We start from the raw sequence: 14,124 nt of genomic DNA on the forward strand, positions 1-14,124 counted from the left end.
GCCATACGTACCCTATGAGAATGTGATTGACCCGTGACCCGTGACGTCGACGCGTTTTGACTCGCGTCTGTAAGAGTCGCACCGTTAGGACCAACACATGCTATGCTCTTGACCATTCGTCAAGCTTTTAGACGAGCTTGCTTTCTGCGACACACACGTTTGATTCTTATTCGACCTGCCTCCAACCGCGCCCACATTGTAGCAAACATGGAGATCCACCTCACCGAACAGGAGAGTCAGCTCTGCACGCTGCTGGACGAGTGTACACAGTATATGAAGGAGACAGAGGGAATAGAAACAACATGCCGAATAGCAGGAGGCTGGGTTCGTGACAAGGTCGGTTGTTTGCAGCCCATACTAGCATGTGGCTGAGAAGGTACTCCGTATAACCTTGATAGCTGCTAGGACATCAATGCCATGACATAGACATTGCACTAAGCGAGATGATGGGAGTGGATTTCGCCCAACGGTTTGTTAAATATTGCTCCGAAATCAAGGACGTTCCCGTCAAGGGCGTCACGAAGATCGAGAGCAACCCTGAGCAGTCAAAACACCTCGAGACCGCCAGGACAACAGTCTTAGGATCCGAGATCGACTTTGTCAACCTTAGAAGTGAGAAATATGCTGAGGACAGTCGCATTCCGACCCAAGTGGTAATTTACTTTAGTCTCGCGAAATTTCAGATACTGAGGGTCGTTATCAGACCTTCGGCACACCACTACAAGATGCGCTAAGAAGAGATATTACCATCAACACCTTATTCTATAACGTCCACAGTCGTTCTGTTGAAGATCACACAGGCAAGGTACTGACTGAATCCTCACCTGCGCATGTGTTCTCCCATTGACGAAGTAGGGCTTGGATGATCTGCGAAACGGCATCATTCGTACCCCATTACCACCAAGAGAAACGTTTCTTGATGATCCTCTTCGAGTTGTACGATGCGTCAGATTTGCAAGCAGGCTAGGCTTTGACATAGTCCCTGAGCTCGAAGCATCTGTTCGGGATCCGAAGATCAAGGTAGTTCTCTATAGGACCGTATTATCGTGTGAGAGCTAACTTTCTACTGTAGAAAGCACTTGTGTCAAAAATAAGTCGAGAGAGAATCGGCGAGGAAATCGACAAAATGATGAAAGGTGCTCACCGTGAAGTAATAGTCTGCGTGCGCACATACTAACGAGGTTGTCCAGGACGCGACCCTTTCCGTTCCATCAAACTCATCAACGACCTCTCACTCCATTCCTGCGTGTTCTATCTTCCTCCTTCCTTTGCATCGACACTCTCGGGGACCCCCGGCCCTGCACACACCTCGCTCATCGCTGCATCTATTCTGGACCGTCTCCTTGGGCAGTGGTCCCCGACAACATCCTCTTCGCCCCTATCATCTGTCTCTCTTCCCCCACTGCATCCGCTCCTCCTCGCCGAACATACCAACCCGCCGCAAAACTCACCATTCCCTCGTGTATGGCTAGCTTGTGCGTTGACGCCGTACCGTGGCCTGAAGTGCACCGACACCAAGAAAAAAACACAGACTGCTGCGGAAGTAGTCGTGCGCGAGGGTCTCAAATTGGGGACCCAGAACCGCTATCTTGACGGTATACCCCTTCTGTTTGACGCGTGGGATCTCCTTCGCAAAGAGATAGATACGTACACGCCGGATGAGCACGGCGGCGCGGAGGATAGGGTGCGAATAGGTACGCGCCATGGAGCGATGCCACTCGAAGTGCGAATCTGACGTCGTTGGCGGTCATAAGGTCTACTGTTGCGGGAGAAGGCTGTCCATCAGTCTCAGATGGGCGTTCAGTGGTCAACCTCTATGCTTTTCTCACTGGCACAGGATTTGCTCGCTTGCTGGGATGCCACTCAAGACAAATTTGACGGTGGGCGCTCCGTTCTATTCTTCTCCAGTGGCAGGCTGACAGACGCCATGGACTTCCAGAGAAGGCAGCGACGTCACGAATCGAACAGTACAATTCATTCGTGGCCCGCATCGATGAGCTCCGGCTACCTGCGGCTTTAGATGCGAGACCGATTCTGGACGTCAGTTGTTCTCGTTATCTTGGCACGCTGCTACAGCCCTAACACCGTCATGTGTTCATTTTCCCAGGGACGCGACACCGTCCGCGTGCTGGGTGTGCCACCCGGCAAATGGACCGGCGTTGTGCTCGCTCGCGTTCTCGAGTGGCAGCTACAGCACCCGGACGGGACAAAAGAGCAGTGCGAGGAGTGGCTACGCGCCGAGAACGCCGCGGGTCGTATCAATACGAGCTCTGATGCACGCGCGGGCAGCCCTCCGAGCAAACGGGCCAAGGACCCGAGCACGGGAGAAGGCGATACGAAGAGAGCCAAGAGATCACCTCGGTGAATTTAGGCGGTAGAATGCTAATATGCCAGCAGACTGTTCTGGACACTGAGATAATCTGGTGTATAACGGTGAGCAATATGCCTAAGACGTGCTATGTATACAGATTCCAGCCGGTACGATAGGTAAACTCGACGATCAGGTCGGTGCAAAGTCAGAAGGGCATGTGAGTAGACGAAACGTGGTATAACGGGGCGATTCGTATGAAGCGCAACGAAAGTCGAAAACGTGACCAGAGCAAAGGCAATGAAAGAATGCGGCACAATAGAAAGAGGGCGAAAACGAAGGCGGATCGTGTGCGAGACTCACTGAATGGTTAGATAGCGGGGTCATTGATCCATTCACTGAAGTCAATGTCCGTTACAGCGTTCGCTGCGTGCTCGTCGATGAGAGGGTGAACGAGCTTCTCCAAGTGACCATCATCGTAGAATGCCGATTCCATGCTGAATAAGTCGGACTGGCTATTCATGTTCTCGAAGTCAATCGGTGCGATGGATATTGAAAGAGACGTCAATAACGGGGACCCTTGCGCGAAGCCGTCAAAGAAGATAAGCGATTGGCCGTCGACGAGCATGGATTCTTCGGCAGCGTCGACAAGCGAGCCTCCCACCTCTTTTACCGTTTGACCCTGAATAGAATCGAGCAGGTTAAGGCGCGCTTGATATATATATCGCTGCGAGTCAACGTACCTGTATCTCATTAGAGACAGAGGAGCTCGGAGTCGAGACTTCTTGGAGCAGCTGCCCGTCGTCCGAATCCGGCGACGACGCGACGAGCTCAGGGGTCGCCATGTCCGAGATATGCATGTTTTCAAAAGCGACCTCGGGCTGGAAGTCGCCCTCGAAATCTGAGACTTTAGTGGTCCGCGACTTCGTCGCGCGCTTTGAGGTTGACTGGGAAACGTGGGGCCCTCGCGTACGAGGCGAGCTAGGAAGGGGGCTGTTCGCGTCGCCATAGATGAGCTCCAAACGCCTGTTGAGCTCGGCGCCCTCGAAACCTTGTCCAAGTAGCTTTGCCATCGTTTCGGAGCGACTAATCTCTAGCTTGGTTGGCCGCGGCCCCCGTTTCCCCGACCTAGCCTTGTGGGACTTTCCGGGCGTATATTTGTAGTCTGGGTGTTGCAGCTTATGCTGCGCTTTGGCCTCCGCGGCCCGTGTTGCCCACGGCGCTTTTTCCGCATCGGACAAGCTGTTCCATAGTATAGCTGCCGCACAGCTGGTCGTGGTCTGGTTGTTTTTTGTAGCTGGGCCCTTGACCTTAGTCTTCTTGCATACATTAGAGCGGAAAATGATGAACGCATTCGGTGGTCGGCGAACCCTCCCAGACGCGGGATTCTTGTGCGAGTCCTGTCTGTTGCGCGCAGACGCCGTCTTCCGCGAGCGCCGCGGAGGCGCTGAAGGCTCGTAGTCCGACGAGCAAGAAGATAGGGAGGGCGAGGGTGGGCAATAGTCCGGACTACCGGCGCTCGATGGAGGAGAGGAGGGGACGGTGTCGGAAGAGCTTGACAGCGACTGTGTGCCACTCGCGAACGGCGACGACGGATGCAGATCTTGTAGATCGCAATGATCAAATTCCTTGATCCCTACAGTCCAATTCAAGCAAGTGAGTACGAACGAACGTAGTGTGGACCCACAGAGGCAAATAATGGGTAAATAAGGGAGAGTACGCACCAGCCTTCAGTGGCGTCTTCCGCGCACGTTGAGATGACTTGCGAATGAGGTAAGGTGCCATATCTTGACAGTGAGGAGGGGTGAGTGAGTGCGGAGGGGGCTTGAGATGTTGTGAGGAGAGGCTCGAGGGGCGACGGACGGACGGACGTCTTCCCTTGGACCCCTCCCCTTTTCAATGACGGCGGACAGATTTTATTTACGCAAGCTCGACAGCGAACGCATCGCCCTGTCACCCTGTAATCACCTCATGGGGTCCTCGAGGTTTCTGAAGAACGGTCGGACGATTTATCGAGATCTCCATTCGCCGGTCGCCCGATATCGCTCTCGACTAAATTCTCGCGGAACCAATTTTCGGCAGCCCTACATTCACGGGTCACAAGAGACTGTAGACCTCCAAAGAGTTCATGCACTGGCAGAGCCCCGGAGAGTCCCTGTGCAGTACCACTGCGTGTATTGCAAGCGGCTTCACTTACAAGAGCACAAACTGGGATGACACTTTCGAGCCCGTTGCCACTGCCCTATATTTGGCCGATCACTCGTCGCTCCAAACGCCGGCGAGTCCCTGACCCTGACACTAGCAATACATTCCAATTACTGATAGCATGTCACAGAAAACAAGGGGTCACTGCGACATTAAATGCTCTCATTCCCGATCTTTTCGAACCGCCACCCCGTGGAGGGACAGTACAGAAAAAAGGCTATGTAATGAACGTCCAATTGACCATCATCCTTGCCCATGTGCGTCCCTCATAGTGGTTCAGGTCGTCAATATTTTGTCTGCGCTGTGGCCAACTATGTGACCTACACGACCCGCAAGCCTTGTCACTACTGGTTCAAATTGACTCTGCCGTCACGCCCGACGCTGGTGATAACCGAATTCACCGATCCGTACTTGGCATAGACGGCCCCCCACTGTGGAACGTGGCCATCAGTTTTTCTTTAGGGTACCGACCCGATGGATTCTCGATTTACAAACGAATGGTCCCCAACGTGGTGCCGGGCACGCCCTTTCATTTCTGCAGATCAGTACATCCTCTACACAATGGCTCCTGAGGACGATTATGAGGCCCAGTATGGTGAAACACGCGGCCTAACGGGGGTCGTGCTAGCTCTGTCTTCTGGTGCGTTGTCCTCCTCTGCGACCGTGGATCTGGCATGCCACTGCTATGCGCCGACTTCGGCCCCACCGCTCTCTTCACGTCGTCGGAGGTCCAGCAACGAGGAGCTTACGCGTTGACCTCGACGTCGATATCCCGATCGGTGAAATGAGTGGCATGCAACACTATGCAATTTGTACATCGTCAAGGCTTGTCATTGTCGTCGGCATTGTCTGCAGTCGCCGCCGACACTGCTCTGCGCTCAACCTTCTCCTTCCGTCTTTTCGAGCCAGCAATCATATCCCTGTAGTCATCATCGATCAGTAAATTGAGGGCCACTGCAGGCCATGGGGCCTGCGGAAGCACGACGAGCGCTCTCACCTCTTCTTGATTGCATCATTTCGACCAGTTTTACTCGCATTATTCACTGCATCCGTGCGCCTCGTCTTTCCCATCTGACGCCGCTTCACCTTCGACGGCTTGGGCAGCTTGAGTATCCACTCGGGTACAGGGGACCCAGACTGAAGCAGTACGTTCGCAATGCTGTGGAGGCAAAGTGAGGGCCCCGATGAGCTTCAAGACCGGTGACCAGTGACATTCAGGTACACCTACGTTTTCAGAAATGGCGCGTCTTCATCGGTGAAGTACGTTATCGCCTTGCCTTCCCTCCCGGCGCGACCCGTGCGACCTAATATGACCACGTGAGAATCGCCCCGAGATCTGTACCGGTGCGCGGGCGATGTGCCACTCACCGATGCGATGAACATAGCTCTGCACACTCTGAGGAAAGTCATAGTTGATGACTTCCCTGACCCCCTTGAAGTCCATGCCTCGGGCCATCACCTCTGTGCTCACCATTACCCAGCTTTCACCACGCCGCATGCGCGAGACGGCCTCCTCTCGCTCCTTCCTGCTCATACCCGCGTGCAGGCAATCGACGTTTGGCACGCTGTTGAGGACTAGTTCCTCCGCTAGTGACGTAGCACGTGGCTGTGAAGAAACGAATACAAGCACTGGTGGATTGTACGGTTGTGATAGGTACTGCAACAATGTAGGTAGCTTTGACGGGTCGTCCGCTACGTAGACGAGCGATTGTGCGATGAGGGGTAAGGGCGTGTCTCTGAGATCACGAGTGAGTGGATGTTATCCAAATTCGCGTTATGAGTCACTCACTTGAGACCGACGACCACTCGAATAGGGTCCTTGAGCATGCTCATTGCGACCTTCTCGACGCCTGCAGGCAGAGTCGCACTAAAGACAGCTTTTTGTACCCGAGGGTATGTGCACGCGGATATGATTTCTTGGACTTGCGGGAGGAACTCGGTGTCAAGCATCCGGTCCGCTTCGTCGAGGACAACATGTCTAACACTAGGGAATGGTGAGTGTCAGCGGAGGGGACCGAATGATGAAACCGACTTATGAAGCTCTAGATGGCCGGCTTGTAGAGCCGAGACCAACCGCAATGGTGTGCTAATTACGATGTCTAAGAATGGAACATGACATGAGGACCTATTTCGGCATAATGTCCTTAGTTGTTCAACTTGCCTACTTTATCCCGCACGCTTTTGTCTGCTAATGTACTAGCAGTAGCTTTGCTGAAAAGAGTAATCCTCCATTTGCGGCCTTGCGCTAACTTGAGGCATTCGTTGTGAATTTGATGCGCTAATTCACGTGTCGGCGCGAGAATGAGAGCGCGAACACCTGTCCCATGTTCATCCTTCGCGCGAGAGGAAGGAGAGCCCAACAGCGACATGACGGGTAGCAGATATGACAGCGTCTTTCCTGTTCCAGTTGGCGAAATGGCAGCGAGGTCTCTGGACTGTCAGCTGTTGATGAGCAGGAATACATTGCATTGTTGAATAGCTACGACATACCTCCATTAGGATCGGAATGCCGTATGACTGAATACCAGTCGGATGCTTATAACCACTCTGCTTGAGGTTCGACAGCAGTACAGGCGACATGTTATATTGTTCCTGAAACGCTTGGAAGGTTTCTGCGTGTTCGGGCACATTGGTCCCTTTCGTCGTAACACGATGCCTGGGCATGGGTGGGTCTTCCTCGTCCTGAGTCTGGCCGCCGGAGTCTTCATCATCTGTTCTCTGCTTCTTCGATTTTTTCATCGTTGGAGTATCGCCTTCGCCTTCTGAGGCCTTGCGCTTCGAGGAACCGCCTTGCGCATACTTGAAGAAGTCTAACTCTGGCGGTATTTCCTCATCCGCAGCTTTTGCTACACTCTTTCCCTTGTGAGAAGATGCCTTGGTTTTCTATGTGATTATTTCAGTATGTCGTGACGACTATTTTGCGCGCGGAACACGTACATCAAAGAGTTGCACATCCTTCCTGAACCTGCTCTTGTCGAATCTGATCCCTCCGCGAGATAGCAGTTGGAAAGCCTCCATATCAGAACAGTCAAAACAGATTTTGATAGCAGTCCAAATCTCGACGTAGTATTGTTGGAGTCCAAGATTATAATGAACGCAGACGAGCTTGAGCCTGCGACCGTAACAGCGTTTGGATGCAAAACAAATGATTTTGGCGCGCTGCTTGATCGAGATCACCCGCCCGATTCGGGAGAACATGCTCTCCACGTGACCGATCTCCGATACTGCGACGCGTCGCGCCACTTGCGCGTCCGGACGCATTTCCTCCTCTCGCGTAATTATGAACAGTAAAGAAGCGCAGCGGATATCACACGACTCTCGGTATAGACCTTGTTGAAACAACCGCGAACCCTCAAGGGAATTAAGTTATCCTGCAGTGGAATTTGCAATATGAATGGATACATGTCTCTATGCCGCAGCAGGTCTAAATATTCTAAATATGTTCCAAACCTTGGCGCGCATGGTCCACAGACATGTCGTACAATGAAAGCAGCACATAGGAGCAAGATAAATGCGTTTTCCAGTGAACTACGTTGGGAAAATGCTGCGCCAACCGTTCTTCAGTTGCTGATTGATCGTATTATATTAGCTCCATCGAAGTCTACATGGCAGTACAACTGCGTACCTCTAGGAAAACAAACATGAAAATGGTGTTCGGACCCAGACGAATGAACGCTGGTGTCCACCCTTTGAACAGGAATCTAGGGCCCTCTGTGCTGAGAGATGTCTTGAGTACCTCCACGGGATTAGACTTGCCGGACTAGGAGACAGCCTCATGTCAACCCATGCATACAAAGTATAACTTTGGTACATACGGCCGACATCAGACGGGATCGCATCACATCCGCCGGAGAGCAAACAGCTAGAGAACGAGCATGGAAAATGGGTACTTGAGCATTCAGAGACAGAACGTACTGGTGGCGACCGTGCCGGCTAGTGTACTCGCGGCCATATGTAGAGCTAGATTATCACGGAATTGGTAATCCAATACGGGGACGCGATGTTGTAGAAGCATGGTCTTGAAGAGATCGTATCTGGACTCCTGCTGTTATGGATGCATGGTAGGCATGGCAAGACCTGCTTACGACCAAACTTGTGAACCCTACAGCATCGTTAGTGTCTCAGGCCCTTGTTCACATACTCGCACTCACGTTCATGAGTACTGCTCTAGTCTGCGAGGTTCCGGACTCAGCAGCAGTTAGTGTCAACACTGCGTCACTCACAGTGTTCGTTCCTAGTCCTCTAAAAAGCCCTCTGACGTCCTCGCTCTTGACCAGAGTTACCAAGCCAGTGATGGCGTTGGAATAGTTATATCGCTTCTCCGGTGGGCGGATGGAATCGCTAGTCATACGGACTAAAAGAATGTCTGTGCACGGCCGCTTTCAAATATAGAACCGTAGTATATTGACTGACATCACTTACCTGCGGGGTTCCCCGCAATGCCGCCCATGCCACCTGCAGCCATTGCAGCCAGCAACAACTTTCCGGAAGATGGTCGACCATCTTTGGAGAGATGCTCCTTCATGGACTCATACGACCCTAGACGAACAAGCGAATAGGACATCTGCCGCAGGAGAGAAGCTGTAAGGCCGGTGTAGAGACTTCTCACTCCGGACTCGGCCACTGTCGCACGGATGACAGAAAACGTTGATGGTCGCTTTGCACCAGGGAGCGAAGGCAAGGTTTGCATGCGACTGATCAAGTGCCCCCAGAAGACTCAATTCAATAAGAGAAGTAGAAGATTCTTTTGACGTGCGCCCAAGTGCTCACACTTTTGTGAGGTCCAACGGATGCGTGCAGCTCGCAGCCACTGCAGACGACATTAGCGTTTATTTGAGCGAAGAAAAGTATGTGAGATGGACGCACTTGAACCAGCGACTCCTACAGCCCAACAACTCAATAGTTAGCAAACCGCTACACCGTACACGGTCTGATGTCATAGAGAACCGACCTCCGAGCCTGGAGAGGTCAGCAAACCGTTGCGCGGACTGTTCGCGGCGGACTCACCAAAATGGATAAGTCTGTTTCTTGCCCTCAGTCATGGTCGTGCGTAGGGTGTACCGGCGTGCTGCTCTCGCGCATCTGAGGCTCACTCGAGGTGGCTTACACAGGTGCGGTTTTCATGTAACTGGGCGCCGCGTCTTATGTTGTACTCACGGACCGGCGTGAAATAATCAATTCGGCCGAGTGCGCGGAACGCCGTTGTGCAAGCGCCGGCATCTCGAACCGGTTTTGTCGCCGTGACGACTCCGCGCACGTCCCGCTCTGAGCTCGACAAGTATGTCGGACGGGCATACAAAATCCATAAAGCTGGTTCGCTGACTGCGGACATGCACATACATTCTTAGCGTATGATATTTGACTTCTGGCATTCTCGGAATCGTCAAGCTCACTGCCGAGTACTTTTGGTGTTGGATCTTCTCCGTGGGGATGCTGGCAGAACCTCTAGAACATGCGGAAGAAAAGGGAGGCCGATGTCGTAACGCGATCGTGATCCTTACTTGCCTCCTCCTTGAATAGAGTCCACGAGCACCTTCTAAGCCTTGCAGTGGGAAAGAAACCCTTTGTCGGTTGAATGCTTGTTAATGATCTTCACTCAAGTCAAAGGATATAGTACTGGGAGCGGGAGAGGTATGTATAAATTGGCGTATCTCATCGCCGAAGGACACGATTGAGATCCTTTGGCTAAAATCATTTGCTCTCAAAAAAATGCCTTCGAGATAGGAATGGTAGGCCTCTATTAGTACATTGAAAAGCAATGGTCAAGGCCTGCTCAGTGAAGAATTCCATAGCTATACAAAAACACCACGATGACAGATCAGACCCACCACTGTGAAACACTGAGATTATGGGTGGTTGTACAGCTCTCGTGACAGAGATACCAAACTCTGGCCCACAACGGCAGCAAGTATTAGGAATGAGGGACCCTAGTCTTACTACATTCCGATTCCCGAAGGCAAGGCCAGCGATAGCTGATACGATGTTTACAGCCCATACGAGACCTGTTCAGTACACGCCCGGGCGGGCGACCATTAGAGACTGCTGGCAGCCACCGTTGCGTCAATAAATGGGAGCGCATGTATCATATAATAAGTCGTTGACAGGGTGCGAGGACATCATCAATTCAATTCGGGAAGGGGTCCGTGCGTAAATAAGGTTAGGTCTCGGGGGTTGCCGCTGGCCTGTCACACTGAGGTCAATTCGGCACAACGCACGCGTCGGGCGTCGCCTTTTTCTCCCTTACCGCCACCTCCAGCGCACTCCTGGTCCTTTGTCCTTGCTCCTCACCCCAACTAGCTTCCACTTATCCTTTCTGCCGACACAATTATGAGTGCTCACGACAACGAGGAACTTATCGACTACGAGGATGAGCACGACGTTGTCGCCAATGGTGCCGCAGCACCGCCAGCAGCGAACGGTGTCGCTATCACAGCACCCGTGGCTGAGGGCGAGGGCGAAAAAGACAAGAAGAACTTTTCCGGCATTCACTCGACTGGTTTCAGGTATGTGACAACCTGCGTGCCACATATGGTGACTCATTTCACGCCACAGAGATTTCTTGTTAAAGCCCGAGTTGCTGCGCGCCATTAGTGACCTTGGTTTCGAGCATCCTTCTGAAGGTAAACATATGGTTATTCCATAGCAAAAGGTGCCTCATGCAAACACATCTTTACTACAGTCCAACAAGAATGTATCCCTCAGGCAGTCCTGGGTATGGATGTGCTTTGTCAGGCCAAGTCCGGTCACGGAAAAACCGCGGTATTCGTTTTGGCGACCTTACAACAGCTGGAGTCCGTCGATGGCGCGGTGTCGGTCCTAGTTCTGTGTCATACGCGCGAACTGGCCTTCCAAATCAAGAACGAGTACACTCGATTTGCGAAGTACATGCCAGACGTCCGCGTCAACACATTCTATGGTGGTACACCAGTCACAAAAGACGCTGAACTCCTGCGCGACAAGAGCAAATGCCCACATATTGTGGTCGCAACACCTGGTCGACTTAATGCACTCGTGAGGGACAAAGTTTTGGATGCGTCGAAAGTCAAGCACTTCATCCTCGACGAGTGCGACAAAATGCTGGAACAGCTTGGTCAGTCATGCGAATTTCGGCCCTCCACCTACTCCGTGCCCTCTTGTTTCCGTCGTGCCCCCGGCCGTGTGGGGTTTGCCAAGTTGATTCGCACCCGTCTGCATCCCGCGCAGCGGCGCACCGCTCTGCGCTCTCTTCGCTCGACTTCGGCACCGGTTGGCGGGATCTGCTACGGCGTCTGAATGTGGATGTGGAGAGTTCGGGAGGGTTGAGGTCGATGAATGCTTCGACGAATCCAACGTGCAAGGGAGCGATTGCAGGCATCGCACCGGTCGTCAACTAGCGTCAAGCACTAGAGCGTGGAGAGCCTTTCTTCATTCTTGTCTTTTTGCTCACGGTTGCGACGGTTCCCTTCTTTGTTTTGATTGCTACCTTCCGTGCCATCGATTCTTACCACTTGCGACGTCGCTCATTAGACATGCGCCGAGATGTTCAAGAGATCTTCCGTGCTACACCCCACCACAAGCAAGTCATGATGTTCAGTGCCACGCTCGCGAAGGAGATTCGGGTGACATGCAAGAAGTTTATGGCCAACGTATGTTATAACAGTATCTTCTCAAGCATTGGCTAACAGTCGCCTATAGCCTCTAGAAATCTTCGTCGATGACGAGACAAAACTCACACTTCACGGTCTCCAACAACACTACGTGAAGCTTGACGAAGCGGGCAAGAACAGGAAACTCAATGAATTGCTTGACACGCTTGAGTTCAATCAAGTATGGAGAATGGATTTTTGAACCGAGAGGTCGGCGGTTGATTCTTTGGATATGGTCTAGGTCGTCATCTTCGTGAAGTCCGTTGCTCGTGCTATCGAATTGGACAAGCTCCTCGTGTCTTGCAATTTTCCCAGTATCGCTATTCACTCCGGGTTGGCTCAGGAGGAGCGGTAAGCCTTACTGAGCGTTCCTTGACGTCTTGCTTACGCGCGGAATACAGTATTGCCCGTTACACTGCTTTCAAAGCGTTCGAGAAGCGCATCCTAGTGGCGACTGATATTTTTGGTCGTGGCATTGATGTCGAGCGAGTGAACATTGTCGTCAATTATGATTGCCCTCCCGATGCAGACTCTTACCTGCATAGAGTCGGGTGCGTGTTCCTTAATTCTGATCAAGTATTAGTATGGTATTCACACAACCCACTATAATTTCATACAGTCGTGCTGGACGTTTCGGCACAAAAGGTCTAGCTATCACCTTCGTATTTTCTGAGAGTGACCAGCAGGTCATGGCGGCCATTCAGTCAAGGTTCGAGGTAGCAGTACCGGAGCTACCCGACCATATCGATCCCGCCACCTACAGTACGTCTTTATTGATGTACTGCGTTGACATATTGAACTAATGAACGTCGCTACAGTGACCTCTTAATTGTACCTGTGTCCTCGCTGTCGCTCTGTTTCCGTTTTACGCTTACAGTACATTTTGTGTGAATGTAACCATATTCTGTTCCCGCTCCCCTTCTCCAATGGATGCTGTCGTCGTACGAATGCATCGAAGCTGCAGCAGTGACATGAACAAGCATTAACCGTACTACGTAATGGGTGTCATTCGAGGACGTGAAACATTAGCGCCGTCATTAAGTAGCAGGTAAGCCAGTAGATTCGACGTCAGATGCATAATGCATGGAGGCCAATGCTCCGGGATGTGTAACTCACCGTCTGGTTTGAATAATATGACGTCCTTCGACTGAGGAATGCAGACGAACGACTGGAAAGCCTCGCAACTCGCAACTTGTGAACCTGGCCTGGATGACCTGCTCAATGAAGGTACCGGCGATATGCCGCCAGTATTACAGCCATCTTGAGTCCACGCTTTGCCTCCGTGACCTTTCGTCACGATGACGAAGAAGTTAGAAGGCGGCCAATCGGGCGTAGTGTGGGCGCACTGCTCCCTGAAAGGCTCCAGTGCCATATGCCGCACTAGACACACTTATCATCTTATGTCTAGTTGACAGATGCGAATCTTGGGACATTATTAATTATTAATGGAAGATGGCTCGGCATACTTAGAGATCAGCTAGTCTGCAGGATCTTGGGCTGTGAAGCAATGCTAGCGATGGAGGTTACGGAGGAGGCGCGGGATCGTGCTACTATAGCAGGCGCGATGTCGGCAGTCAATTCAACTAGCCGTGATCTCGTGGTGGTCACACATGGTAACGGCTTGAGGAGCTGAGGGAGGCGCACGAGCGTGGGGTAAACGAAGTTCTGGGGTCCGGCTCGTCTGGTAGTACAACAGTTGTATTTTACTGTAACATCAACAAGTACGTAGGCATCCGACCAGTGCAGTCGAGTTTCTTGACGCAAAGTGGCAGTATTTATGTGAATGTCTTTTGATAAATGCTGCGATGACTGTGAATGGCAGAGCATCTTCCTGGCTTGGAAATCGCAGCTGCCAAGAGCGACGAAAGGATACGCAGCTCACGCTCGTCATGTTTATAGTTGCCTGTTTGTCAGGCGTCTGGCTAGGATCGAGGTGATGGTGTGACGAGTTCGAACGCTCCATTGCACGGCGAACTGCTCCATCAT

At 52.1% G+C, this 14,124-nt stretch overlaps 5 protein-coding genes across 5 annotated transcripts; 2 read left to right on the top strand and 3 right to left on the bottom strand.

Annotated features, from left to right (window-relative positions):
* Window positions 1-207: 207 nt before the first annotated feature.
* On the top strand, window positions 208-2,365 carry POSPLADRAFT_1128509 (hypothetical protein; the record flags this gene model as incomplete). Its single annotated transcript, XM_024483744.1, has 9 exons — window positions 208-336; window positions 399-653; window positions 704-805; window positions 856-1,020; window positions 1,073-1,136; window positions 1,191-1,694; window positions 1,755-1,880; window positions 1,940-2,040; window positions 2,108-2,365. The coding sequence occupies 9 exons, from the start codon at window positions 208-210 to the stop codon at window positions 2,363-2,365; spliced, it is 1,704 nt and encodes a 567-aa protein (XP_024344687.1).
* Window positions 2,366-2,678: 313 nt separating this feature from the next.
* On the bottom strand, window positions 2,679-4,093 carry POSPLADRAFT_1043078 (hypothetical protein; the record flags this gene model as incomplete). Its single annotated transcript, XM_024478219.1, has 3 exons — window positions 2,679-2,990; window positions 3,052-3,944; window positions 4,033-4,093. The coding sequence occupies 3 exons, from the start codon at window positions 4,091-4,093 to the stop codon at window positions 2,679-2,681; spliced, it is 1,266 nt and encodes a 421-aa protein (XP_024344688.1).
* A 471-nt stretch (window positions 4,094-4,564) lies between these two features.
* Window positions 4,565-7,531, bottom strand: POSPLADRAFT_1043079 (hypothetical protein; the record flags this gene model as incomplete). Its single annotated transcript, XM_024478220.1, has 10 exons — window positions 4,565-4,606; window positions 5,397-5,433; window positions 5,511-5,672; window positions 5,742-5,817; window positions 5,882-6,249; window positions 6,303-6,497; window positions 6,546-6,612; window positions 6,675-6,948; window positions 7,004-7,396; window positions 7,451-7,531. 10 exons carry the CDS (start codon window positions 7,529-7,531, stop codon window positions 4,565-4,567), a joined length of 1,695 nt encoding a protein of 564 aa, XP_024344689.1.
* A 510-nt stretch (window positions 7,532-8,041) lies between these two features.
* POSPLADRAFT_1043080 (hypothetical protein) lies at window positions 8,042-9,336 on the bottom strand (the record flags this gene model as incomplete). The annotated part of the gene is made up of 8 exons (XM_024478221.1): window positions 8,042-8,080; window positions 8,139-8,264; window positions 8,317-8,375; window positions 8,429-8,558; window positions 8,665-8,685; window positions 8,737-8,879; window positions 8,936-9,207; window positions 9,284-9,336. 8 exons carry the CDS (start codon window positions 9,334-9,336, stop codon window positions 8,042-8,044), a joined length of 843 nt encoding a protein of 280 aa, XP_024344690.1.
* Window positions 9,337-10,751: 1,415 nt separating this feature from the next.
* Window positions 10,752-13,095, top strand: POSPLADRAFT_1068678 (hypothetical protein). The gene is made up of 9 exons (XM_024482313.1): window positions 10,752-11,016; window positions 11,066-11,133; window positions 11,193-11,603; window positions 12,020-12,138; window positions 12,188-12,319; window positions 12,380-12,489; window positions 12,540-12,689; window positions 12,758-12,900; window positions 12,957-13,095. Exons 1-9 carry the CDS (start codon window positions 10,841-10,843, stop codon window positions 12,965-12,967), a joined length of 1,320 nt encoding a protein of 439 aa, XP_024344691.1. The 5' UTR covers window positions 10,752-10,840; the 3' UTR covers window positions 12,968-13,095.
* The last annotated feature ends 1,029 nt before the right edge of the window (window positions 13,096-14,124 follow it).

Source organism: Postia placenta (genome assembly GCF_002117355.1).
Source record: "Postia placenta MAD-698-R-SB12 unplaced genomic scaffold POSPLAscaffold_1, whole genome shotgun sequence".
Lineage (NCBI taxonomy): Eukaryota > Fungi > Basidiomycota > Agaricomycetes > Polyporales > Adustoporiaceae > Rhodonia > Rhodonia placenta.

Bases quoted from the DNA above. Each gene is read 5' to 3' on its own strand.
- POSPLADRAFT_1068678 (XM_024482313.1), top strand. From the start codon at position 10,841: ATGAGTGCTCACGACAACGAGGAACTTATCGACTACGAGGATGAGCAC. The intron at 11,604-12,019 runs GTCAGTCATGCG...GTCGCTCATTAG, and splicing joins CAAAATGCTGGAACAGCTTG to ACATGCGCCGAGATGTTCAA. The intron at 12,490-12,539 runs GTAAGCCTTACT...CGCGGAATACAG, and splicing joins GGGTTGGCTCAGGAGGAGCG to TATTGCCCGTTACACTGCTT.